The 25,561-nt window shown below is 45.6% G+C and overlaps 1 protein-coding gene and 1 long non-coding RNA gene across 2 annotated transcripts in view; one reads left to right on the top strand and one right to left on the bottom strand.

The window, feature by feature from the left end:
• The window catches only part of LOC137351580 (uncharacterized), a 57,135-nt gene that overhangs the window by 26,041 nt on the left and 5,533 nt on the right, over nucleotides 1-25,561 (top strand). The window lies entirely within an intron of this gene.
• Nucleotides 7,273-25,237, bottom strand: LOC137351579 (zinc finger protein 367-like). The gene is made up of 5 exons (XM_068016142.1): nucleotides 24,867-25,237; nucleotides 22,350-22,500; nucleotides 19,293-19,412; nucleotides 10,635-10,776; nucleotides 7,273-9,454 (listed from the first exon to the last, which is right to left on the bottom strand). The coding sequence occupies exons 1-5, from the start codon at nucleotides 25,074-25,076 to the stop codon at nucleotides 9,232-9,234; spliced, it is 846 nt and encodes a 281-aa protein (XP_067872243.1). The 5' UTR covers nucleotides 25,077-25,237; the 3' UTR covers nucleotides 7,273-9,231.

Below are 25,561 nucleotides of genomic sequence, written 5' to 3'. Positions count from 1 at the left end.
GTGCATTGCTGCAGTGCATCTTGTAGATGGTACACACTGCTGTCACTGTGCGTCGGTGGTGGAGGGAATGAATGTTGGTGGATGGGGCGCCAATCAAGCGGGCTGCTTTGTCCTGGATGGTGTCGAGCTTCTTGAGTGTTGTTGGAGCTACATCCATCCAGGCAAGTGGAGAGTATTCCATCACACTCCTGACTTGTGCCTTGTAGATGGTGGACAGGCTTTGGGGAGTCAGGAGTTGAGTTACTCGCTGCAGGATTCCTAGCCTGTGACCTGCTCTTGTAGCTACGGTATTTATATGGCTACTCCAGTTCAGTTTCTGGTCGATGGTGAAACCCAGGATGTTGATTGTGTGGGATTTAGCGATGGTAATGCCATTGAATGTCAAGGGAAGATGGTTAGGTTCTCTCTTGTTAGAGATGGTCATTGCCTGGCACTTGTGTGGCGCGAATATTACTTGCCACTTATCAGCCCAAGCCTGGATATTGTCCAGGTCTTGCTGCATTTCTACACGGACTGCTTCAGTATCTGAGGAGTCGCGAATGGTGCTGAACATTGTGCAATCATCCACGAACATCCCCGATTCTGACCTTATGATTGAAGGAAGGTCATTGATGAAGCAGCTGAAGATGGTTGGGCCTAGGACACTACCCTGAGGAACTCCTGCAGTGATGTCCTGGAGCTCAGATGATTGACCTCCAACAACCACAACCATCTTCCTTTGCGCTAGGTATGGCTCCAACCAACAGAGAGTTTTCCCCCTGATTCCCATTGACTCCAGTTTTGCTAGGGCTCCTTGATGCCATACTCAGTCAAATGCTGCCTTGATGTCAAGGGCATTCACTCTCACCTCACCTCTTGAGTTCAGCTCTTTTGTCCATGTTTGAACCAAGGCATGTTTGAGGTCAGCAGCTGAGTGGCCCTAGTGGAACCCAAACTGAGCGTCACTGAGCAGGTTATTGCTGAGCAAGTGCTGCTTGTTAGCACTGTCAACGACACCTTCCATCATTTTGCTGATGATCGAGAGTAGACAGATGGGGTGGTAATTGGCCGGGTTGGATTTGTCCTGCTTTTTGTGTACAGGACATACCTGGGCAATTTTCCACATTGCCGGGTAGATGCCAGCATTGTAGCTGTACTGAAACAGCTTGGCTAGGGGTGCGGCAAGTTCTGGAGCACAATGTCTTCAGTACTATTGCTGGAATGTTGTCAGGGCCCATAGCCTTTTCAGTATCCAGTGCCTTCGTTCGCATCTTGCTATCATCTGGAGTGAATCGAATTGGCTGAAGACTGGCATCTGTGATGCTGGGGACCTCAGGAGGAGGCAAAGATGGATCATCCACTCGGCACTTCTGGCTGACGATTGTTACAAATGCTTCAGCCTTATCTTTTGCACTGATCTGCTGGGCTCCCCCATCATTAAGGACGGGGATATTTGTGGAGCCAGCTTCTCCTGTTAGTTGTTTAATTGTCCACCACCATTCACGACTGGATGTGGCAGGACTGCAGAGCTTAGATCTGATCCATTGGCTGTGGGATCGCTTAGCTCTGTCTATCACATGCTGCTTACGCAGTTTGGCATGCAAATAGTCCTGGGTTGTAGCTTCACTTGGTTGACACCTCATTTTTAGGTATGCCTGGTGCAGCTTCTGGCATGCCCTCCTGCATTCTTCATTGAACTATCACCTGTTGATTTTATCAATACTACTGTTAGTTGCTCCTCCAAACTTTCAACTCTCATCCCTCCTAAGCTCCAAGTACACCACCAGACAGAACATTCCTCCCCTCCCTACATCCGGCATTGAAATAAAGACTCAGAGCATCATCATTTCATTGCAGTCTTCAACTGAATAAAAGGATTAGACTTGGTCCAAATGGATAGGCTATTCGAGCAAGATAGATTAGGGAGGTCCGGGGGACATAAGTATTAGTTAAATAAGAATAGAACTAGAGAGCAAAGAGCAAGGGAGTGGGATTAATTGGATAACTCTTGTACAGAGCTGGCACAGGTATGATAGTATGATGGTCCAAATGGCCTCCTTCTGCCTCTTCAGTTAACCCCATCAACATTACCTACTATTTCTTTCTCCCTCATGTGTTCATCTAGCTTCTTCTTAAATGCCTCTATGCTAATCGCCTCAACCACTCCTTGTGGTAGTGAGTTTCACATTCTCCCCACTCTCCGGCCAAAGAGGTTTTCCTGAATTCCCTATTGGATTTATTAGAAACTATCTTAAATTGATGGCCCCTAGTTCAGGTCTCTTGTCTGCAAGTGGAAACATATGCACTACCCTAACAAACCCTTTCGTAATCTTAAAGATCGCTATTGGATCACCCTTCGGACCTCACTTCTCTAGCTGGCCTTTCATGTCCTGTGTTTTCATACGTTCCTACTCCAACTCAAACCCTTCCCAGGCCTTCAAACCTCAACCTCATGCCTCCCGCCCTCCTCCCTTCCACAAGTCGCAAGCCTTTAAACTGCAAGCGTGGCATCACCTAACTTCTTGAATGATTTAGTCTTCTCTCCTACTCTTTTCAACAAGAATTGTATGCTTATTTTAAAATTTGGACAGAAGTTATTTTGGATCCATTAGCCTTTTGTGGTGAAAAATGCTATTAATTGGGTCGAAGACACACTGGCGATATTGGAAACAATTTACATCAAGTTGCTCTCCCATTATAAATGAAACAGCTGAACACCTTAGTAGAGGACATTGATAAAAGTGTGTTACCATTGCATGCCGTGAGATTTTAGTGGCTGGTTGCACTCATGAGAGGAGCATTGTGGGATCACCGTGCATTGCTACGCCTTCCATTTTCCAGTATGCGCTTCCTCGCAAGCAGCGCCCCACACTGGGAACACAGGAATCAGCCGCTCCCTCCCACTCCCTCAAGCAAGCAGTGGTAACCACTCTTCACTGGCTATAGGCCCACTCTGAGGGCGGTTGGCACAGTTGCAGATGGTTATGTCATCCAAGCTTCTGGACCATGACGAGGTCCGACCAAGGTGACGAGCGTCTGGAGATGGCAAGTGTGATTATCAGTTGGCTCCAGGCATAAGTTTTCTAGGGAGTTGATGACCAGACTTTATTACTACATCAACTTGTAGCAAACACCCTGACTAATGATTATCTCACTTACCAGGCCTATGAATGAAGTTTCAGCTAATACAAAACACTGGGGTGACGGCATTAGCTTTCTTTATAAAAGTTCCGTCCTGTGTTTTCCAATCAACAAGTCTCTGCTGATTGGAACAGTTTCCCTGTGCAATGAGAGGGAGACTCGCCTCTCTGGGAGTAGGGTTTACCAACTCTGGTTGGACATATACCTGGAGATTGCATCCCAGGAGCTTCAGCCGTCCTGCCCAGTCAATTTGCAGATCCAAAAGGCATCAGCTGGGCTCTAAAGCTGCTCCTATCATGCCTTCTGGAGAGCGGTAGTCGGGTGCCACACCGAATATCTAAGATCATCCTGGGGAAAGGCTTCTAAATACCAGTCAACCATTTGTCTCGATTGACTCCATCTTCCTCTTCCCTCAGGATCCTCCCATCAGCCAGGGAGTTGAGGGAACTTTCGACAGATCTCTTTCTGGCAATGTAGAGGAGGTTGAGGCAGAACCCCGAGACCAGACCCACTTTCTTTGTATTTAATCTCTGTGCCACTACAGCCATAGGCCCCAGTTACAGATCCTGGAAAATCCAGTGCCATGTAGGAAGAGATGGGGTATAACAGATCACTCACCTTCTTCCTCTTCCCTGCACATTGGGGGAAAGGGGTGGAGAATGGTTAAAATGGTGATTCTCCAGTCACAGAACTACTCAGACCCTCTTGAGGGACTGTGCTGAGGTCACCTCCAAGTCACACGCCATCTTGACTTGGAAACATGTTAACCGTTCCTTCATTCTTCTATGGGAGTACCTTCACCACATTGACTGCAGCAGCTCAAGAGGACGCTAAAATAAAAGCAAAATACTGCGGATGCTGGAAATCTGAAATAAAAACAAGAAATGCTGGAATCACTCAGCAGGTCTGGCAGCATCTGTGGAAAGAGAAGCAGAGTTATCGTTTCGGGTCAGTGACCCTTCATCGGAACTGACAAATATTAGAAAAGTCACAGGTTATAAGCAAGTGAGGTGGGGGTGGGGCAAGAGATGACAAAGGAGATCTAGATTGGACCAGGCCACATAGCTGACCAAAAGGTCACGGAGCAAAGGCAAACAATATGTTAATGCTGTGTTGAAAGACAAAGCATTAGTACAGATTAGGTGTAAATACACTGAATATTGAACAGCAGCAAGTGCAAACCTGAAAAAAAACAGTGGGTAAGCAAACTGAACAAACAAAGATGAAATGAAATAAATGCAAAATGTGAACATCAACGCAAGCTCGAGGAACAGCATCTCATTTACCGATTGGGCACACTACAGCCTGCCGGACTGAACATTGAGTTCAATAATTTCAGAGCATGACAGCCCCCCATTTTACTTTCATTTTTAGTTATTTTTTCTTCCTTTATTTAACATTCTTTTTTACATTTTTTACAATCTTTTTTTTGCATTTATTTCATTTCATCTTTGTTTGTTCAGTTTGCTTACCCACTGTTTTTTCAGGTTTGTTATCTCTTGCCCCACCCCCACCTCACTTGCTTATAACCTGTGACTTTTCTAATATTTGTCAGTTCCGAAGAAGGGTCACTGACCCGAAACGTTAACTCTGCTTCTCTTTCCACAGATGCTGCCAGACCTGCTGAGTGATTCCAGCATTTCTTGTTTTTAGCTCAAGAGGACAGTTCACTATCACCTTCTCAGGGGCAATAAATGCTGATCTTACCAGTAATGCCCATATCCAATGAATGAACAAATTTTAAAAAGAAAATAGTAGCAGCCCCAATTATTTCCTGGCCTGTGACCCTTGATCCCAGCACAGAATGATTTAGGAAGGTTATTAAGTCCATAAGAGAGGGTGCAGATTTATCAGAACAGTACCAGGGATGCAGGACTTCAGTTATGTGAAGAGACTGGAAAAGCTGGGATTGTTCTCTTTAGACCAGAGAAAGTTAAGGAGATTTGATAGAGGTGTTCAAAATTATCAAAGGGTTTTGATAGAGTAGGTAGGGATATAGTGCTTCCACTAGCAGAAGGGACAGTAACAAGTGGACTCAGATTTAAGAACGTTAACAAAAGAACCGGGGGGTAATGAGAATTTTTTTTTTCGGCACCAAGTTGATCTGGACTGTGCTGCCTGAAAGGGCAGTGGAAGCAGATTCAATAGTAACTTTCAAGAAGGGAATCGGATAAATACTTGGAAAAGGAAAATATTGCAAGGCTTTAGAGAAGGAGCGGGGGAAGGGAGATTAATTTTGCTCACTCCGAGCCGGTGCAGACACGATGGGCTGAATGGCCCTCTTCTGTGCCATAAGATTTGATTCTGTGATAACTACAGTCGGGCAGGCGATATCAAAACACGGACGCTCTAGGCTGTAGCTTTGGTTACTCTACAGAGAAGTGTAGTGACCCGTTATAGGCATGAGAATGCATCTTTCATCTGCCTGGAAATCAGAATGTGCTGGTGGAGATGACACAAGTTTACTTGCATCATCAAAACGTTTTCAAAATCAAACGTCAAAGATTAAACCAAGACAGCTGTCTTCAACTAAAAGATTTTTTATTAAATTTATTTTGCCATTTATTAAATAGTTTATATACAGTGCAATTAAACTACAGTCTCTTTTCAAAAATGAATCTTTCTTTTGCTAAATTACATATTCACACAAGCCAGATTCCACACTCTGGTGGTTTACAGGCAGCTATTCAGCTCAAATATCTTCAGTGTATGAAGGATAGAATTTTATACAGAACATTAATGCTTTCAAAGCTTCTTCCAGCAATGATTTCAAATCCGTCAGCTCTGCATTGTGTGTATCTGTGCGTAGGCCAACATCTTAAGTGTTGTAGTACAAGTTCCAGGTTTCAAAAGCACGTCCAAACCCGCAACCTCTACCACCTAGAAGGACAAGAGCAGCTGATGCATTGGACACCACCACCTGCAAGTTCCCCTCCAAGTCACACACCATCCTGACTTGGAACTATATCGCCGTTCCTTCACTGTCGTTGGGTTAAAATCCTGAAACTCCCTTCCTAACAGCACTGTGGGCGTACCTACATCCCAAGGACTGCAGCGGTTCAAGAAGGCAGCTCACCTCTCCTTTTCAAGGGAAATTAGGGATGGGCAATAAGTGCAGGCCTAGCCACTGACGCCTACACCCCATGAACAAATATTTAAAAAAATTGTAAAATTTGTCTGGAGTTAAATTCTTGATTTCTAATCGCAACGATATTGAAGGATCTTCAAATCCTCTCAAAATATTTTAAAGAGCTTAACTTCAAAAGATCAGTCTTGGGGTGGTGTCGCCAATCCTGACCATTTACATATGTGCATTCCCGACCCCACCACAATTCTTAAAACAGCCTCCCAAACAGAAACGTGTTGGACACAGAATCTGAAGTGCCAGGGCAGCAGTCTTACTCAACTACTGTACTCTCTTTCCTTCTCCTGTTCCCTTCTCTAAAAACACAAGGACTTAAATCTTGGTTCCATTTCTGATTACTGTGTCTCAAAGAGGAATTTGTTCCTTTCTTACCTTTCAATATGCACCATACAGCGGTCAAATGATACAGTGGCTGTAATATATATATATATCTACATAACTTTAAAAACAAATAATTACAGCCAGCCACCATTTTAACTGATGCTTCTGCCCAAATGGAACTGTAGATACAACATCCATCTAGTTTACCCCCCCCCCCTTCCACAGTGGGTAATCAGCCCAATTCTGCACCTCGTGTCTCCCAGCACAAACTGAAGTGGTTTTGACCTGTAGTGCAAATTTATAACTTAAATATCGTTGCCTTTCCACAAAGGGTGAGTCACAACAGCAGCTATAGTGGGCAAGGGTGAAATAAAAATCACCAACAAACCCGCCCCTGCACCAAATTTTTCCCTGGTCTTGATGTTAAAACTGATATTAAACTGATAAATTTATCAGTTTATAAATTTATCCCCCCCCCCCCCCGAACCCCTCTCCTCCTTCCTAATTTTCCTCCTTGTTCTCTTCCTCCCCCAAATCGTCTCTTCCTTTATGACCCCTGCTCCTTCTCATCCCCAACCCATTTTTTATTCTGCCCACTCTCTTGCTTCTTCCTTCCCTATCCCACCTTCTCCTCACTTTCCTCCTTCCTCCTCCTCCTCACCCCCCCGCTTAACACCTCCATCCCCTGCTCAGCCTGTTCACCTCTTCATCCCCTTCTCTGTTCCATCACTAACATCTGCTCCTCTCTTGTCCTCCTACTCCCCCCCCTCACTTGCTACCTCCATCAAATGAAACCACTAATACAGAAATCCTCTTGACTCAGAAAGGTTTGGAAAAATTCAACAGTAGGGTGCAAAACAACTTGAGGCATCCGAAGGGTCAAAAGGGGGAGGCCTAGCAAACTTTCCTGCTCTGGAGTTAACTTCAATTACCCCCTCCCCATTCTCTTTGATCCTAAAACCTCCCATCCTTCTTCACTGGGAGAGGAATGTACCAACTGAGCAGTGGAATGGAAAATGAGATTGAAAAATTACCAGCTTGGCTTCGCTTTCTATAATTTAAATTGAGTTCTTAAGTTGTCACTTGTGTCTTAATCCTGGTCTTGAGTCACCCTCTCCTCCAGCCACGTGTCAGCTCCTGCCCATCTCTGTAAACTCCTCAAACACCAGAACACAGAAGGCGAGCCATTAATAAACACTTAATGCACTGCGCAAGCGAGAAAGCTCGAACATTGTATTATCCTTGGTCCACATACGCGTGTGCAGAGCCATAAAGTGAAATTACTAGTTAATTAAATGAAGAGGAAAAAAAATTTGTGATTAATGTGGGAGTTGTTAAGTGCTGCAGTTTCCATGTACATCAGTAGGTGGCAATGCATAGTCAGGGTATTGTTAATGACATAAAAACAGAACAGGAATGTGACAATATTAAGTGATTACTTGATACACGTCCCTACTGATTGCTCAGTCTGCTGTTTTAACAGCATTAACCAGTTTAACATAAGGGGTTTAGCACCTCCACTGAAATGACAGTCCAAATAGTGTCACATGAACACCTCTAAGGAGTTCTTGCCTCAATGAGTAGCACTCCTCGCCTCTCGAGTCAGAAAGGTTGTGGGTTTAAGCCCCACTCCAGCACATAACCTCGGCTGACACTCCAGTGCAGCACTGAGGGAGTGCTGCCCCGTCACAGGTGCCGTTTTCCAGATGAGATGTTAAAACTGAGGCGCCCTCAGCTCTCTCAGATGGACGTAAAAGCTCTCATGGTCACTATTTTGAAGAGTGGGGTGGGGTTCTCCCTGCCCAGTATTTATCACTCGATCAACATCACTAAAACACATCATCTGGTCATAATCTCATTGCTACTTTTAAAATTTACCTCCGTTACAACAGTGACTATACTTCAGAATGGCTGTAAAGCTATATAAACACAAGCTCTTTCCTTCAGGGGGGCAGACATGCCAGTACCTCAGCATGAATTGGGCATGAGCTTTACAATGGAAAGGATCAATGGGAACGGGTAAACAGATTGATGCAGTTAATATAAATACATATACTTTTTAAAACTTCTGTGGTAATGACTTTGAACCCGCGGCTCACAAGGGTGATGGAAGCGGAGGCGATCAATGACTTCAATTGAAAATTGGACGGCCACTTGAAGGAAACAGACCTGGAGGGCTACGGAAATCAAGCGGTGGAGTGGGACTGACCGGACTGGACTGCTCTGTGGAGAGACAGCATGGACCCAATGGGCCAAATGGCCTCCTTCTGTGCCATTAATGTCTAATGACTCTGGATTTAAAAATAAAAATGACTGAACCAGTATTTTTAGTATTTTAGAGGCAATGGGGTCCCAGTTAAAACACTGTTAAACGCAGCACGTGAGCAACCAGAGGCCGACGCAGTTTCCAAAAGGGCCAATTTAGCATCGCACCCCTGCTGTACAACACCTGGGACAAAAACCTAGAACCCGAGGGGCTCAGACAGGCAGAGAGATTAGTGGGGTCAATAGGATAGGGAGTTCCGGGCGAGCATACAAAACAGTTTGTCACTTATCGTCCAGCCACCCCGACCCACTCTGCTGCATTCAGGGGAATCCTCTGGGTGGAGAAAGTGGGGCAGTGCAGCGGGCGCAGGAAGGCGGGTTCAGTAAGACTGGGTTGAGGAAAGGTTTGCCAACTGGATTAGTGCCAGCGCCCCATGCCACCGCTCCTTCTGCTCCTGGAGGTGCTGTCCGGAGCAGTGCTGCTCCCTCTCCTCCTCCTCCTCCTGGCAGCTGTTCATTGGGTTCTTCTGCTCCTGGTCGGATTTCTGGGCGCCCATCTCTTCCCTCGTCGGGGTCAGCCGTTGCTCTCGGCTCTGCCAGTACCTGAGGGAGTTACACAGTTAAGAACCACAAGCGATAGCAGTCCGCTGTTTGTTTTAACATCCGCGGTCTCCCTCCGCAGTCCCCTAATGGTTCAGTCTGTAATTTTGTTGTACAGTACAGTTGGTACATTCCTCTCCCAGTGCAATACTGAGCTGCATTCCCACTAACACTGCAATTTGCATTTATATAGCGCCTTTGACGAGGAAAATCATCTCAAAGCTTCCTCAAGGAAAGCAGATGCCTGTTCCAAAAGGAGGAGAATTCGAAGAATTGGTCAAAGATGAATTTTAAGGAAGGTCTTTAAAAGGAGGGAAGGGAAGTGGAGAGATTAATAGATCCAATAAGGAACTCAGGAGAAACTTCTTTGCCCATAAAGTGGTGAGAATGTGGATCTCGCTACCACAGGGAGTGGGTGAGGCCAGTGGCATAGATGCACTTAAGGGGAAGCTGGATAAGCAAATGAGGGAGCAAAAAATAGAAGGATATGCTGATAGGGCGAGCTGAAGGAGAGGTGGGAGGAGATTTGTGGAGCATAGACCAGCTGGGGCCAGAAGACTCGTTTCTATGCTGTCAAATTCTCTAATTTAGTGGGCAAGTTCCAGGAAGTGAGGCCTGTGCAGGCCAGGAATCTCTCAGTTTGGACATGGTGACGTTTACCCACTGCCCATATACCCTGGGTGACGGGCAGGGGGTACAGTTTTTAAAAAGTCAGATTAGGGTCTGTATCCAGCAATTCTATCTGGAAAGCAAACAAGTTTGGCTATGAGGCCTGTCGTAACACAGACCCCATCGTTGTTCAATAGCCTGCCAACTCTATCACAACCTAAACTCACAAGGGGCCACTGGGGTGAGATCGGAGGATGGGGGTGGCGTGGATTGGCTTCCAGACACTGTGGGACTGTAGGGCAGCAGGAGTTGGCACCAAGCAAGGAGGAGAGAATAAATAAACTTACACACACACAAAAAACTATCCTGGAACTCCCTGCCAAACAGACTGTGGGAGTACCTGCAACACATGGACTGCAGTGGTTCCAGAAGGTGACTCACCACCACTTCCTCGGGGGCAATTAGGGATAGACAATAAAACGCCAGCTTTATAAACAACATCCACATCCCGTGAATTTAAAAAAAAACACACTCGCAGTCCGGTTATAGGACGAGACAGAATTCAGCAACTCACCTCGTTCGCCACTCCACCACTGCCTTATCCTCTTCTGCCATTGTGGCCTTGTCCTGCTCTGTCGTGCCCTCCTGCCGCCTCAGCCTGGCGTACGGGTGTTTTGTGCAGTGACGGTTGGCGTGAGTAAATTTGCTGACACAACCTGAAGAGAATTTTAAAAAAAAATTTCCAATGTCACTTTATTTAAACAGAGGTACTGGAGCCAATCCCAACAGCGATACAACACAACGCAAAATAAATCTCACTGACCCAACATGGACACATCGTTTATTCAAACTTTGTCTCCCAGGAGTGAAATGGCACAAAATTTGAAACAACTGGGACCATTTTATTGCCTCCTCCCAGAGAGCAGATTCAGCCACGGTAAACAACATAGCAATGGGGAACCATACAACAACTTGCATTTATATAGCACCCTGAGCATAGCAGTGTTCCCCAACAAAATTTCACACAGAGCCACAAATGGAAATATTAGGACAGGTGACCAACAGTTTGGTCAGACGTAGGTTTTAGGGAATGTGTTGGAGGGAGAGCTTGAGGTGGAGGGGTGTAGGGAGGAAATTCCAGAACTCAGGGCCCAGGCAGCTAAAGACGCAGTCGCCAATGGTGCAGCGATTAAAATAGACAATGTGCAAGAGGCCAGAATTGTAGGCGTGCAGAGATCTCAGAGGGTTGTAGGGCTGGAGGAGGTCAAAGATAGGGAAGAGCGAGGTCACAAAACAGAGACGAGACTTTTAAAAGCAAGGCACTGCCAAATCGAATAAGATCCATTATATTATAGGTCACATTAATGTTCTCATTAAAACTAGGCCTGTCTTCACTAGTTAAAGAGAGAGGTGGAGAGGTTAAGGGAGGGAATTGCAAGCTTCATATATAGACAGCTGATGGCACATCAAATGGCAGGGCATAGGAATTGGGGGATAGACAAGAGGCTGTAGTTGGAAGAATGCAGAGTTCCTGGGCTGAAGATTACAGAGATGGAGAGGGCAAGGCCATGGAGGGATTTGAATACAGTTGAACTCGTCTGAGTCAATGGGTTAAGTGCAGAGTTTTGATGAAGACTGCCTCTCAACGAGTGTAAGAGTAAGGAACAAAGGTCAATTCTCAACCGCAGACATGGTAATCACATACCTAGGCTTAGGCTGGATACATTACTCTGCTGATTGAACAGTCAGGATTCACTGAAGGAACCTGGAGGATAAACACTGCTGGGATTTTGTCCCCATTTGGGTTCAGGTAACCTTTCAGGGCAAAGTATTAACAGGTAGGATGGTCCTTGCTGAATAAACACAAGGAATTTTACTAGAGGTCTCAACTGTGCCTCGAACTCCGACGGTTACAGATTCAAGTCCCACTCCAGAGACTTGACCACATAATCCAGGCTGACTCCCAGTGCAGTCCTAGGGAATGCTGCACTGTCAGAGGTGCTGTCTTTCGGATGAGATGTTAAACCGAGGCCCCACCTTCCCTCTCAGATGGATGTAAAAGATCGCATGGCACTATCCTGAAGAAGTAGGGGAGTTCTCCACAGTGTCCTGGCCAATATTTATCCCTCAACTGTCATCACTAAAAACAGATCATCTGGTTATTGCTGTTTGTAGGATGTTTCTATGTGTAAATTGGCTGCTGTTTCCTACATTATAACAGTGACTACACTTCAAAAGGTCTTCCTTGGCTGCAAAGCACTTCAGGACATTCTGAGGTTGTGAAAGGCACAAGTTCTATGCTGGTAAGCAGTAATGTTAAACTCCAGCAACACCCTGGCATGCAATCGGAGAACAAGCCACACTCCCCTCCCCGCAACCAAACAGCACTCAGATTCTCTGGGTTTAGGGAGTTGCAACATGCCTTGTAGAGAGAGTATTACACTCCGTGCTGGGCAAGCAGCACCCCTACAGGTGGGTATTGAACTTGCAGTAGCTTGATTTGGACACCAGCTGGCAGTGTGCTCAAACAATGCACTGCAGTCCTTGCATGGCACCTTGCAAATTCCACCGAGGGCTGTTGCTATGAGACTGGGGAAGTTTGGGCTGAATTTTCCCGCAGGCTTTGGGAACCCCAACGTCGGGACCAAATGGGGGCCCCCAAGCCCGCACTTCCCATCAGCGAGGCCGGCACAGGGATATTCCCGGAGGCAGTCTCCAATTTGGCTGCCTCTGAGCTCGCCATCTAATTGAGGACAAGCTACACCAGGAGAGGTGGGCGCTGTCGAGGCAGGGCGGAGAACATGGTGGCATCTCAAAATGGAGGCACCCTCGAAGCCTAAAAAGTAATTTCAGACGGGAGAAGGCGGTCGGGCCCACAGATCAGAGGGGAAACCTCCGGGGTTCTGATGGCCCCCTGGGGTGCTGCAGGGAGACCGTCTCCATTAATCTGGCAGCCTCCGCAAGTGGCCGGGGAGGTGTAGGGTTGGGAGGGGTGGGCAGTGCAGATGGAGGGGCACTCTGCCAACGGCAAAAAGCCAGCAAGGCTTGCAAGATCGTCCCTAATAGGGGTTTAATTACTTCAATTGGCTGCCCGCCTCTGCTGAGCAGGCAGTGAATCTGCACGCCGGACTGTCCCCAGGAAACTTGTCCGGTGATGGAAAGCCACCCCAACGCAGCTCGCCACTCTTGTCCCGGCCCCGTCTCCTAGCCCACTGCTCTGGATCCGGGAAAATCAAGCCCTTTGTGTCTGTAATATCTTCTCGAGGAGTCTTACTGCTCTCTATCTAGCGACTGTTTGAGCTGTGCTCAGTTACTGAACAAACACAATGACGGTTCCTCCTGCATGTAGAATTTATTTATGAAACAGCACAGAACGCCATTTGGTGCATCGTGCCTGTGCTATCTCTCTGAAAGAGCTATCCATGTAGTCTCCCTCCTCTGACCTTTCCCCAACCCTCTTTCAAATATTTATCTTCTTCCTTTCTAAAAGCTATCGTGGGTTTTGTTTGCCCCACTGTGCCCAGTAGGGAATTCTACAACCTCTAAATAAAATTAATTAAAAAAACATTCTCGTAACATCAGGCTGATTGAGAAAGTTACACAGACTGTGATTTTATAAGGCGCTCATTTCCTTCAGTCCTGTAGGACAGGCCCAGCTCTTCCTGAAAGTGCCTGCAAAATTCAGCAAGCAACATGAAGCAAAACCCACAGTCACTGCTCTTCCAAACAGAGATCACACGTGAAACACTTCGAGCCTCTTCAAACGGATGGGAATCTATATACAAAATAACGGCAGAGGAGGAAAGTCGTTTAAAAAGGACTTGCATTTATATAGCACCTTTTACAACCACTGGTCATCCCAAAGTGTTTTACAGCAAATGAAGTATTTCTGAACTGTAGTCAATATTGTAATGTAGGAAATGATGCACACAGCAAAATCCACACAGCAAAGTGATAATGTCCAGATAATCTGTTTTTGTGATGGTGATTGAGGGATAAATAATGGTCAGGACACCAGGGAGAACACCCCTGCTCTTCTTCGAAATAATGCCAAGGGATTTTTTTATATCCACCCGAGAGGGCAGGCAGGGCCTCAGTTTAACATCTTATCTAAAAGACGGCACCTCCAACAATGCAGCACTCCCCTTGCACTGCACTGGAAAGCCAGCCTGGAGTTTTTGTCCTCAAGTTTTATGAGTGGGACTTGAATCCACAACCCTTTAACTTCAGCGGTGAGACTGTTACCATTAAGCCACAGCTGACATGAAACTTAACCCATTTAGATTGGGAAGTGCCCACATTGCTACATCTAATTGTTTCTTAAATAACTCCCGAGTTTTAACCTCCACTGCAGGCTTATTGCACATGTTGGACTCTTTATGCAAACACAACTCTTCTGATATCAGTCCTAAAAGTACCAGTTGCTAGTTTGAATATGACACAGTTCCTACTCAATTTAAATTACAGTAAGATTCCAAATTTGCATTCTCCATTTCTTTAACTATCGCATATGATCGCCTCTCAGACACTTCCTTTGTGTGCACTCTGTAAATAAACCGTAGAGAACCACTTATAAATGGGGCAGAGTGGATTTAACAATAAATAAGATCCTGTGCCGCTTTACACAGAAATTTGCAGGACAGTCAGCCATTGAGGAGACTGTTCCAAAGAAGGGTCTCTGCCCGAAAAGTTAACCTGCTCACCCACTGTGTGGTTCAAGAACTTTGCATTTTAATTTCCAGTGTTGCATTTTTCTATTTAAAAGAAAAAATCTTTTGCCTGCCTTTCGAAACTGTGAAGAAATGAGCACTCAGGCATTTATTATCCACTCCCAGTTGCCGTCAAGGTGGCGGTGGTGAGCCTTCTTCTTGAACTGCTGCAGTCCAACAGATCACAACAGGTGCTAAGTGGAAAAGGTTTGGGAATTGCACTAGTGTTGCATTTATTTTTATTCATTTATGGGATGTAGGCGTCACTGGCCAGGCCAGCATTTATTGCCCATCCCCAATTGCCCTCGAGAAGGTGGTGGTGAGCTGCCTTCTTGAACCGCTGCAGTCCATTTGGGGTAGGTACACCCACAGTACTGTTAGGAAGGGAGTTCCAGGATTTTGACCCAGCGACAGTGAAGGAACGGCAATATAGTTCCAAGTCAGGATGGTGTGTGACTTGCAGGGGAACTTGCAGGGGGTGGTGTTCCCATGCATTTGCTGCCCTTGTCCTTCTAGTTGGTAGAGGTCGCGGGTTTGGAAGGTGCTGTCTAAGGAGCCTTGGTGCATTGCTGCAGTGTATCTTGTAGATGGTACACACTGCTGTCACTGTGCGTCGGTGGTGGAGGGAGTGAATGTTTGTAGATTGCTCCTCAAAATGATGCCGAGGCTGATTGGGTACCAGGACTGAACAGGTGGTCGGAGGGCTTCTAGTCCAGGGGTCCCTTTCCTGACCAGCAGCTAAGGTGGAACTCACTGCATCGCTCTGCTGCTTCGCACTGGGAGCCCAACGACTCCACTGTAATCCAACGACGTGGGAACAGCCTCTGCACCATGTTTCTTACCTTTCCTTCCACCACCTTGGTTCTAACTTTATGCGTGAATGCAACAATAGTTAGGAGTCTGTCTGCAGCAACCTCGTCCATCTGATATTAGTGCTGCATGTTTTAGTGTCAGAGTACATGTGCGGTTTAGATGTGCTTGTCTATGCTTGTATACTTTCATGTGTGCATATACACAACCTTTGCAACTGGATATACTATGTACTTGAAAAAGGAAGCATTTGCAGGGCTTTGGAGAAACTGCAGGGAAAGTGAGACTATTTGGATAGAATGACGCCGATGTTGAGGAGGGTTAAATTATGAGGACAGGTTCAATAAAGTTGTCTTTTATAGTCAAGTATAGAGGCTGCAGAGGTTATCTGAGATGTTTAAAATGTTGAAAGGGTTCAATAGGGTAGATACGGAGAAACTATTTCCTCTGGTGTGGGGAAATCAAGAACAAGAGGACATAATCTTAAAATTCGAGCTAGGAGCGAGGGAAATCAGGGTAGTAGGAATCTGGAACTCTCTCCCCGAAAAGGCAGCGGATGCTAGGGACAAATTGGAGCTTTTGAGATTGAGATCAACAGGTTTTTATTAGATAATCCACATTATGAAAAGGATATAGGGAAAACAAGAAAGACTTGCATTTATATAGCACCTTTCATGATCACTGGACATCTCAAAGCACTTTACAATCAATCAAGTGCTTTTTGAAGTGTAGTCACTGCTGTAATGAAGGAAAAGCTGCAGCCAATTTGCACACAGCAAGCTCCCACAAACAGAAATGTGATAATGACCAGATAATCCGTTTTTGTGATGTTGATTGCGAAATAAATATTGGCCAGAATACACCTGCCCTTCTTTGAAATAGTGCCATGGGTTCTTTTACATCTATCTGAGAGGGCAGACAGGGCCTCAGTTTAATGTCTGATCCAAAAGACATACCTCCTGGGGCGGGACTTGAACCCACAACCTTCTGACTCAGAAGCTAGAGTGCTACCAACTGAGTCACAGCTAACACTGAAACATTGGAGAAAGTGCAAAAACAAAATTACTGGAATGTTACCAGAACTGAGAGGCTATAAGGGAAAATTGAACAGGCTGGGACTATTTTCTCTAGAAAAGAGAAAGCTAAGGGTTGACCTGATTAAGTTTTTAAGATTATGAAATGATTTGAAAGTAGAAATATTTTCTCTTCTACTCTATCTCTTTTGAGAGACTGGTTAGCAAAGCATATGGGACCTTGGTCTTCATAAATAGAGGTACTGCGTACAAAAGCAGGGAAGATATGCTGAACCTTTATGAAACTCTGGTTAGGCCATATCTAGAGTATTACGTCCAGTTCTGGTCACCACACTTTCGGAAGGATGTGAGGGTCCTTGAGAGGGTGCAGAGGAGATTTACCAGAATGGTTCCAGAGATGGGGGATTTTAGCTACAAGTTTAGGTTGGAGAAGCTGGGGTTGTTCCCCCTGGAGCAAAAGAGATTGAGGGGAGATTTGATAGAGGTGTACAAGATTACGACAGGTTTAGATAAGGTAGACAAGGGAAAAAGGTGTACCGTTAGCTGATGGTACAAGGACTAGGAGACACAGATTTAATCTGTGGGGGATGTGAGGAAGAACTTTATGCAGCGAGTGGTAATGACCTGGAACTCGCTGCCTACGAGGGTGGTGGAAGCAGTGACGATGAATGATTTCAAAAGGAAATTGGATTGGCAGTTAAGAGAAATAAATCTGCAGGGCTACAGGACTGATTGGATTACTCCATGGAGAACCAGCATGGACTCAATGGGCAGAATGTCCTCCTCCTGTGCCACATTGACTCGACTTTTGATAAGGTTCTGCATGGGAGATTGGTTAAGAAGGTAAGAGCCCATGAGATCCAAGGCAATTTGGCAAATTGGATCCAGAATTGGCTTGGTGGCAGGAAACGGAGGGTAATGGTCGAGGGTTGTTTTTACGATTGGAAGCCTGTGACCAGTGGTGTACCACAGGGATCGGTGCTGGGACCCTTGCTGTTTGTGGTGTACATTAATGATTTAGACATGAATATAGGAGGTATACTTGGCATCAGGTGGCAGGACTATATCTCCAACACAGAAGTCCTTGAAGCGGCCAACACCCCCAGCTTATACACACTACTGAGTCAGCGGCGCTTGAGATGGCTTGGCCATGTGAGCCGCATGGAAGATGGGAGGATCCCCAAAGACACATTGTACAGCGAGCTCGCCACTGGTATCAGACCCACCGGCCATCCATGTCTCCGCTATAAAGACGTCTGCAAACGCGACATGAAATCGTGTGACATTGATCACAAGTCGTGGGAGTCAGTTGCCAGCATTCGCCAGAGCTGGCGGGCAACCATAAAGACAGGGCTAAATTGTGGCGAGTCGAAGAGACTTAGTAGTTGGCAGGAAAAAAGACAGAGGCGCAAGGGGAGAGCCAACTGTGCAACAGCCCCGACAAACAAATTTCTCTGCAGCACCTGTGGAAGAGCCTGTCACTCCAGAATTGGCCTTTATAGCCACTCCAGGCGCTGCTTCACAAACCACTGACCACCTCCAGGCACGTATCCATTGTCTCTCGAGATAAGGAGGCCCAAAAGATAGGAGGTATGATAAGTAAGTTCGCAGATGACATGAAAATTGGGTCGTAAATTAGATTGGACGATATAGATGTGCTGGTAAGATGGGTGGAGCAGTGGCAAATGGAATTTAATCCTGAGAGGTGTGAGGTGATGCATTTTGGGAGGACTAACAAGGCAAGGGAATATACAATGGATGGTAGGACCCTAGGAAGCACAGAAGGTCAGAGGGACCTTGGTGTACTTGCCTTTATTAGCCGAGGCATAGAATATAAGAGCAGGGAGGTTATGATGGAGCTGTATAAAATGCTAGTTAGGCCACAGCTGGAGTACTGTGTACAGTTCTGGTCACCGCACTATAGGAAGGATGTGATTGCAATGGAGAGGGTGCAGAGGAGATTCACCAGGATGTTGCCTGGGCTGGAGCATTTCAGCTATGAAGAGAGACTGAAAAGGCTAGGGTTGTTTTCCTTAGTGCAGAGAAGGCTGAGGAGGGACCTGATTGAGGTATACAAAATTATGAGGGGCATAGATAGGGTAGATGGAAAGAAACTTTTTCCCTTAGCGGAGGTGTCAATAACCAGGGGGCATAGATTTAAGGTAAGGGGCAGGAGGTTTAGAGAGGAAAGATTTTTTCACTCTGAGGGTGGTTGGAATCTGGAACACACTGCCTGAAAGGGTGGTAGAGGCAGGAATCCTCACAATATTTAAGAAGTATTTAGATGAGCACATGAAACGCCATAGCATACAAGGAATAGAAGGATATGTTGATGGAGCGAGATGAAGAGGGGTGGGAGGAGGCTCATACGGAGCATAAACAAAGACATGGACAAGTTGAGCCGAGTGGCCTGTTGCTGTGTTGTAAATACTTAATTATAAGGGTTTTCAAGGGATAGTGACCAAAAAAAAGACCCAAGAGAAAATGAGTTGAGATGCAGATCAGGCAGAGCAGGCTGGAGGAGCTGAATGGTCTACTCCTGCTCAAAGAGCCAGCACAGGCACGATGGGCTGAGTGGCTATGCACTCGTTCAGCTGAGGCCACCACTCCCTCCACCACCCAACCACATTACCCTCGGACCGAAGCCTTTGCATTCCCTTCACTCGTTTGCTCACTCACCTGGTTCAGAGCAGATGAACGGCTTCTCTCCCGTGTGCAGGCGCTGGTGCGTCTTGAGTTGCCCACTCTGCACGAACGCCTTCCCACAGCTCGGATAGTCACACACGTACGGTCTCTCACCTCCACGCCAGTCAAAAAGAACAGGAGTGGAGGAAGGAAAAGGAAAAATATTAAAATAAGACCTTTCCCCTTCCCATTAGCTTGAATACGCCAACCTTTTCAACTCATGGAAATAAAATCACAGATGCTCATTTAAAATTTAAAAATGTACATTAGCATTCCTGGTAGATTTTTCTTTCGGGGAGATGAGTTATGAGGATAGTTTGAAAAACTTAGGACAGCTTTGCTTAGAACAAATAAGGTAAAAGGTGATCTTAATTGAGGCTTTCAAGAGATGACGAGAGGTTTTGATACAATAGAGTCATAGAAAGATACAGCAAAGGAGGCCATTTGGTCCATCATATCTGTGCTGGCTCTCTGCAAAAGCAACTCAAGAAAAACTATTCCCTCTGGCGAGTGGGTCAACAACCAGAGGTCATAGATTGAAAATAATTAGTAAAAGATCTAGAGGGGAGATGAGGAGAAATTGTTTTCACTCAGAGAGTTATCGGGATCTGGAACGCTCAATCTGAAAAGGTGGTGGAAGCCGATTCCATGAATAATTTTGAAAAAGTACTTGAGAGTGAGGATCTTACAGGATTATGAATAAAAGCAGGGAGTGTGGGACTAAACACGACGGCTGTTTCAAAGAACCAGCACAGGAATGATGAGCTGAATGGCCTCCTTCTCTGCTATAAGTTTATGATTTGGTCCCAAGACATGGTTTCGGGGAGAGGAATCACAAAGTTGAGGGCATCATACAACTTGATTGAAGAAGTCAGCAAACCAAAGAAACATTACGGCACAGAAAGAGACCATTCAGCCCATCGTGTCTGCGCTGGCTAAATAAAAACTAGCCGCTCAATCTAATCCCACCTTCCAGCACCTCGTCCATAGCCTGCCGGTTACAGCACTTCAGGTGCAGGTCCAGGTGCCTTTGAAATGAGTTGAGGGTTTCTGCCTCCATCACCGATCCGGGCAGTGAATTCCAGACACCAACCACCCTCTCAGTGAAAAAATTTTATCTCATGTCCCCGCTAATCCTTCTACCAATCACCTTAAATCTGTGTCCCCTGGTAATTGATCTCTCCGCTAGGAGAAACAGGTCCTTCCTCTCTGTCTCGGCCCCTCATAATTTTGTACACCTCAATTAAGTCACTCCTCAGCCTCCTCTGTTCTAAGGAAAACAACCCTAGCCAATCCAGTCTTTCCTCATAGCGGCAACTTTCAAGCCCTGGCAACATTCTTGTAAACCTCCTCTGTACTCTCTCCAGAGCAATTATGTCCTTCCTGTAATGTGATGACCAGAACTGTACGCAATACTCCAGCTGTGGCCTAACCAGCGTTTTGTACAGTTCCAGTATTACATCCCTGCTTTTGTATTCTATACCTCAGCCAATAAAGAAAAGCATTCCATACGCCTTCTTCACCACTTTATCTACCTGTCCTGCCACCTTCAGGGACCTGTGGACATGCACTCCTAGGTCTTTCACTTCCTCTACCCCTCTTGATATCCTCCCATTTATTGTGTATTCCCTCACTTTGTTTGCCCTCCCCAAATGCAATACCTCACACTCCTCTGGATCGAATTCCATTTGCCACTTTTCCGCCCACTCAACCAAACCATTGATATCACTCTGGAGTCTACAGCTAACCTCTTCACTATCAACTACACCGCCAATTTTTGTGTCATCTGTAAACGTTACACAATTACTTTTAAACCATCCCTTGGAAAAGAGGCAATAATTTGACACTCGTCTTTGGCTGGGCCTCCTCGATTCAATTCCCTGTGGAACTGGTCAATGTGTTTGCTCAGCTCAAGTTATAACCAACTGGAGTCCTATGTATGTCATTGGACCCCCGATTTCCATATTAAAAAGGGACCCATCGCCTGAAACGGGCGGCCAATTTTGGCAGGCCCCTTTCAAAATGGAGCCAGCCACATCGCCAGCATTCATGGGACAGCAAGGCTACTGACCCCACCTTGAAGCTGTTAATGCTCGGCAGTGAACGTTAACACAGTGAAAATAAACCCCCATGATTTATTGTTGAAAAGCCTGGGTGAAGGCCCCAAACCTAGTGAGTCAGACAACCAAATTGAAAAGAGCAGAAGCAAAGGCCACACAGCAATGAGGAGCAGAGGCCTTGGCTGATTTGTTTTTTAAAACCACCCTGCCCGAGAATCACCAAGGCCAGCTGGAGATTCCCCAATTAAGATCAGCTAACCTCAGCACAGCTCAGAAACTAAAGCTGCAGCCGTCTGGTGTGCATGACTCAGCTACACTTACCAACTGAGCCACGAGGGGGAAACTCCCAAAATCATAGTTTTTTAAAAAAAAAAGTAATAGATCTGGAAATCAAATTATAGAAATTTTGCAAAAATGTGCAACTGTGGAGAGAGAACTTTTCAGGTCAATGACCCTTCATCAGAACCCATTATCCGTTCTGATGAAATGTCACACAGTTGAAATGTTATCTTTGGCTTCTCTCTCTCTCTATAGATGCTGAGCGTTTTCCAGCGTTTTCTGTTTTTTTTTTAAATTGAGGTACCAAAGTGGGGGCCAGAAAAGATTAAGGTCCAGAATGAAGATTCTAAGAGAGAAGCTGAGGTAAACTGAAATCTGTGTTGGGGGGATACCAGACTTGAATATTAAAAGCCTATAGAATCACAATCACTAACCTCCAAAAACTAATTCACTTGAAGCACTTTGATACAGTTCAGGCTCCATAATAAGGTGCTTTGTAAATGGAAGTAATTTTAAATCACAGAAGGAAACTAAGGCTGAAGGAGTTAAGGAGTTCCTTAACTGAGACCCTAAAAATGGAATGAGCTACAGTCTGAGACATTGTGAGGAGTCTTGAGCTTGGCGAGCGAGTGAGTGAAAAGATGGGTTAAGAGCGATGAACGTGTACGGGCAGGAGCGATGAGCTATCTGTGCTCTCCCCTCATCTGCTTACCAGTGTGCGTCCTTTTGTGGGCTTGCAGCGATTTCTCTCGCGGGAATACTCGATTGCAAATATGACAGCGGATCCGGCTGTTGGACAGAGCACCCTCGGTGATCAAATCGCGGACTATCTCAGCTCTCGGGCGGCCACGTCGCATCCCATCCTGCAACACACAACCCGAGGGCGACACTCATGAACCCCCACATTCTCCTGTTAGAATTGGAGCCTGTGCCGTGTTAACCAATCTCTCCATCCCAGCTAGGGAGGGGGGCAGTTGGCACATGGCACTGGCTTCAGTTCTATTGAACCAAGTAAAAATAATACAATATATAATTAAAATAATGGCCAGGATCCCTGCTTCTGCTCGCTATTCAACTGCCTCTGTATGGAGATCAGATCAGAACCATATCAGGCTTAGCTCTGTATCCTTTGGAGAACAGGAACCTTGGGAAAATGTACTGGAGGGCTGTTTCCAATGTACAGCAACATGAAGAATCCTGCTAATCCTTGTAGCAGCTTGCTTGAGTGGTAGCAACCCCACACGAGTAAGAAGGGTCTTGTTCCAAGTCCTGTTGCAATATACAATTGAGGCCGTCAGTGCAATTTGAGGGAGAGCTGCCTTGTTGGAGGTGCTGAGATATTAACCAGAATCCCAGTCTGCCTGTTCAGGCAGATGTAAAAGGTGAAGGACAGGGAAGTTATAACAGTGTTCTGACCAGAGGGGAGGATTGGCCATGCAGGAAATCAGGAGTTCCCCTGTGAATGGTTGACCAGCACTTTTTTTTTTTAAATATCCTACCCCAAGAATTTTCCATGAAGATCCTGAGCAATTTTTAACTGGGCCAATACTTCCCAATGGACATCCAATGTCCTGGCCAACATTCTCCTGACAACCAAGTCAAACCTAATCATTCATTTTATTTTGCGTTTGAGATCTTGCTGTGCACAAACTGCCTGCCACAGATGGTACAGTGGTGTAGTGGTTATATTCCTGGACTAGTAATCCAGAGGCCTGGATTAATAATCTAGAGCACACAAATTCAGACCCTTTCACGTCAGTTTGAGGATTTGAATTCGGTTTTAAAAATCTGGCAGCAGTAAAAGTGACCACAAAGCTGTTGGATTATCGACAAAATCCAGCTGGTTCACTGATGTCCTTTAGGGAATGAAAACTACTGTCCTTACCCAGTCAGGACCTATATAAGACTCCTGTCCCATGCAAACGTGGCTGACTCTTAAATGCCCTTTCAAGTGGCCTCGCAAGCAACTCAGACGTTTCAAGAGGGTGACCCACCACCACTTTCTAAAGGGCAACTGCAACGGGCATAAATGCCAGCCTTGCCAGAGACACCCAGATCCAGAGAATGATTTTGTTTTTAAAAATTGCCTGTATGATTGTAATTGCATTTCAAAAGTAATTCGCTGGTTCTGAAGCTTTGAGAGTGATGCATAAATGCGAGTCTTTCCCCTTTACCTGCAGTGCAGGTGGAAAGTGTGCAGAAATTTAAGGGAGATTTGGGAAGCTACTTCAAAGTAGTGGGTGATTGAGAGGCATTAGGTTTTGCAGACTGCAGACCTTTTTCCAGTCCTGTACTTTCCTCTGTTCCCAATCAATCATGCGTGCATACACACAGCTATCAGTGAGGATTACCTTGCTGCAATTTAAATAACCAACGAAGGAACTAAATATGATGAGGATGAGGATTTGTTTAAACGCCCTTTGCCGAAAACCCCAGGAATTCCTCCAGCTTGACAGCCTGTTTCAATGGGCGCCCCCACAATGTAGCGCACCGACAGTAGCCAATCAGACACGCGTGCTCGGGGGGGGGGCGGGGCCACCCGGTCTCCCGTCTCCATGGAGATGGAACGTTGGCGCCTGCTACATTTTTGGCGGGTTGCGCGCAGATACTTTGCAATTTCAGGCCATTCAAACAAATGATACAGAAACGCGGCGTCTGGAAAACGTTCAGCAACAAACTTCAAATTATATTCATATATAAAAGAAATGCACGACTAAAATTAAAATTAATTTAATTAAACAAAAGGCACGATCGGGGAGAAAGAGGAAATATCGCAAGCAATCATTTGCAAATTAAATTGAAAAATGTGTTGCATTCAAAACCAAACAAAAAGAAAGGATTCTGATCGATTTGGAAATTGACCCGGTCGGTTACATCGGGTAATGCGTTAAATCTTTTTAATAGCTGAAAACCACGAAGGGGGAAAATGAACAAGTGATTTCCAGCAAACCTGCTGACCCCAAACTGAATATAATCTGCAGCTAGAAATTGGAGAAACACTGCTCTTTTTAAATGACTTACAGATTGTAATCATGTATTAGTTACAATAGTGACAATCCAAGTATAATGGGTCACGCTAGTTTACTATAAATGCAAGCTTGCTTTTTATTTAATAGTTTCTTATTCCCTGCATTAGATATTAAGATCCGAGTTGGCAGCCCCTTGTCTGCGCATCACGTTTCTCAGATCTGTTAGAGGAACACAGCCAGGGGAGCGCAGCTTCCTTTACCTTGTATGCAGTGATGTCAGGACTCTGCCCGGGTGAAGCTGACCCTGTCGATCCGATGCTGGGAGTCGGACTCAGGCTCATACTGTTGGAGTTTTCTGGCCATTTGTAGGGAAAAACCATAGAGAAATCCCCCAGCGTGGCTTTAATCACAGAGACAAGCATCCGCTTGGGCGAATTGCGACTCGCACTCCCAGACATAATAATATACATTGATTTATCCTTTTATTTTAATGGAAAGTCCAGTTCTTCTAAGTGTCTTTTCCTCTGAATCCTTTCCCGCGTATTTCTGCCTGCTGGGAAATCTCATTAACCAATCAGACCAGAGACACGAGGGAATCCCCGCGCTTTCCATCCAATCAGCTGGTGGGGTTTGTGTGTCAAACCAGGCATTTAAACTGCTTAAAGCTAAAGCCGTTTTAAAAAAAAAATGTATGAAAATGACTCAGGTTCTGGCAAGACAAAGAGGCACAGATCATTGCAGAGGCATTGCATCACTCTGAGTGTACTTTGTGTTCGTAATAAGGAAAGTATGTTCTTAAATAGTAATCCCTCTTTACAGTAAATTTATACAGTAATGTCTAATGATTTAGCTGTTGCTGTGCAGGAGAAATTCTGTTTAAAGGGGCAATTTGTTCTTGCAAATATAATTAACCTAAGCCCTTTTATGTTGATCTTGAACCCAGCACCTTCCACTC

This window comes from Heterodontus francisci, chromosome 36, assembly GCF_036365525.1.
Source record: "Heterodontus francisci isolate sHetFra1 chromosome 36, sHetFra1.hap1, whole genome shotgun sequence".
Taxonomy (NCBI): Eukaryota; Metazoa; Chordata; class Chondrichthyes; order Heterodontiformes; family Heterodontidae; genus Heterodontus; species Heterodontus francisci.
The sequence above is the reverse complement of the archived record's forward strand: the minus strand, read 5'-3'. Positions and strand labels throughout refer to the sequence as shown.

Coding starts and splice junctions, on each gene's coding strand:
- LOC137351579 (XM_068016142.1), bottom strand. CDS start 25,076: ATGTATATTATTATGTCTGGGAGTGCGAGTCGCAATTCGCCCAAGCGG. Junction 22,501..24,866: donor CTGACATCACTGCATACAAG/GTAAAGGAAGCT, acceptor TGTGTGTTGCAG/GATGGGATGCGACGTGGCCG. Junction 19,413..22,349: donor CCACAAAAGGACGCACACTG/GTAAGCAGATGA, acceptor ACTGGCGTGGAG/GTGAGAGACCGTACGTGTGT.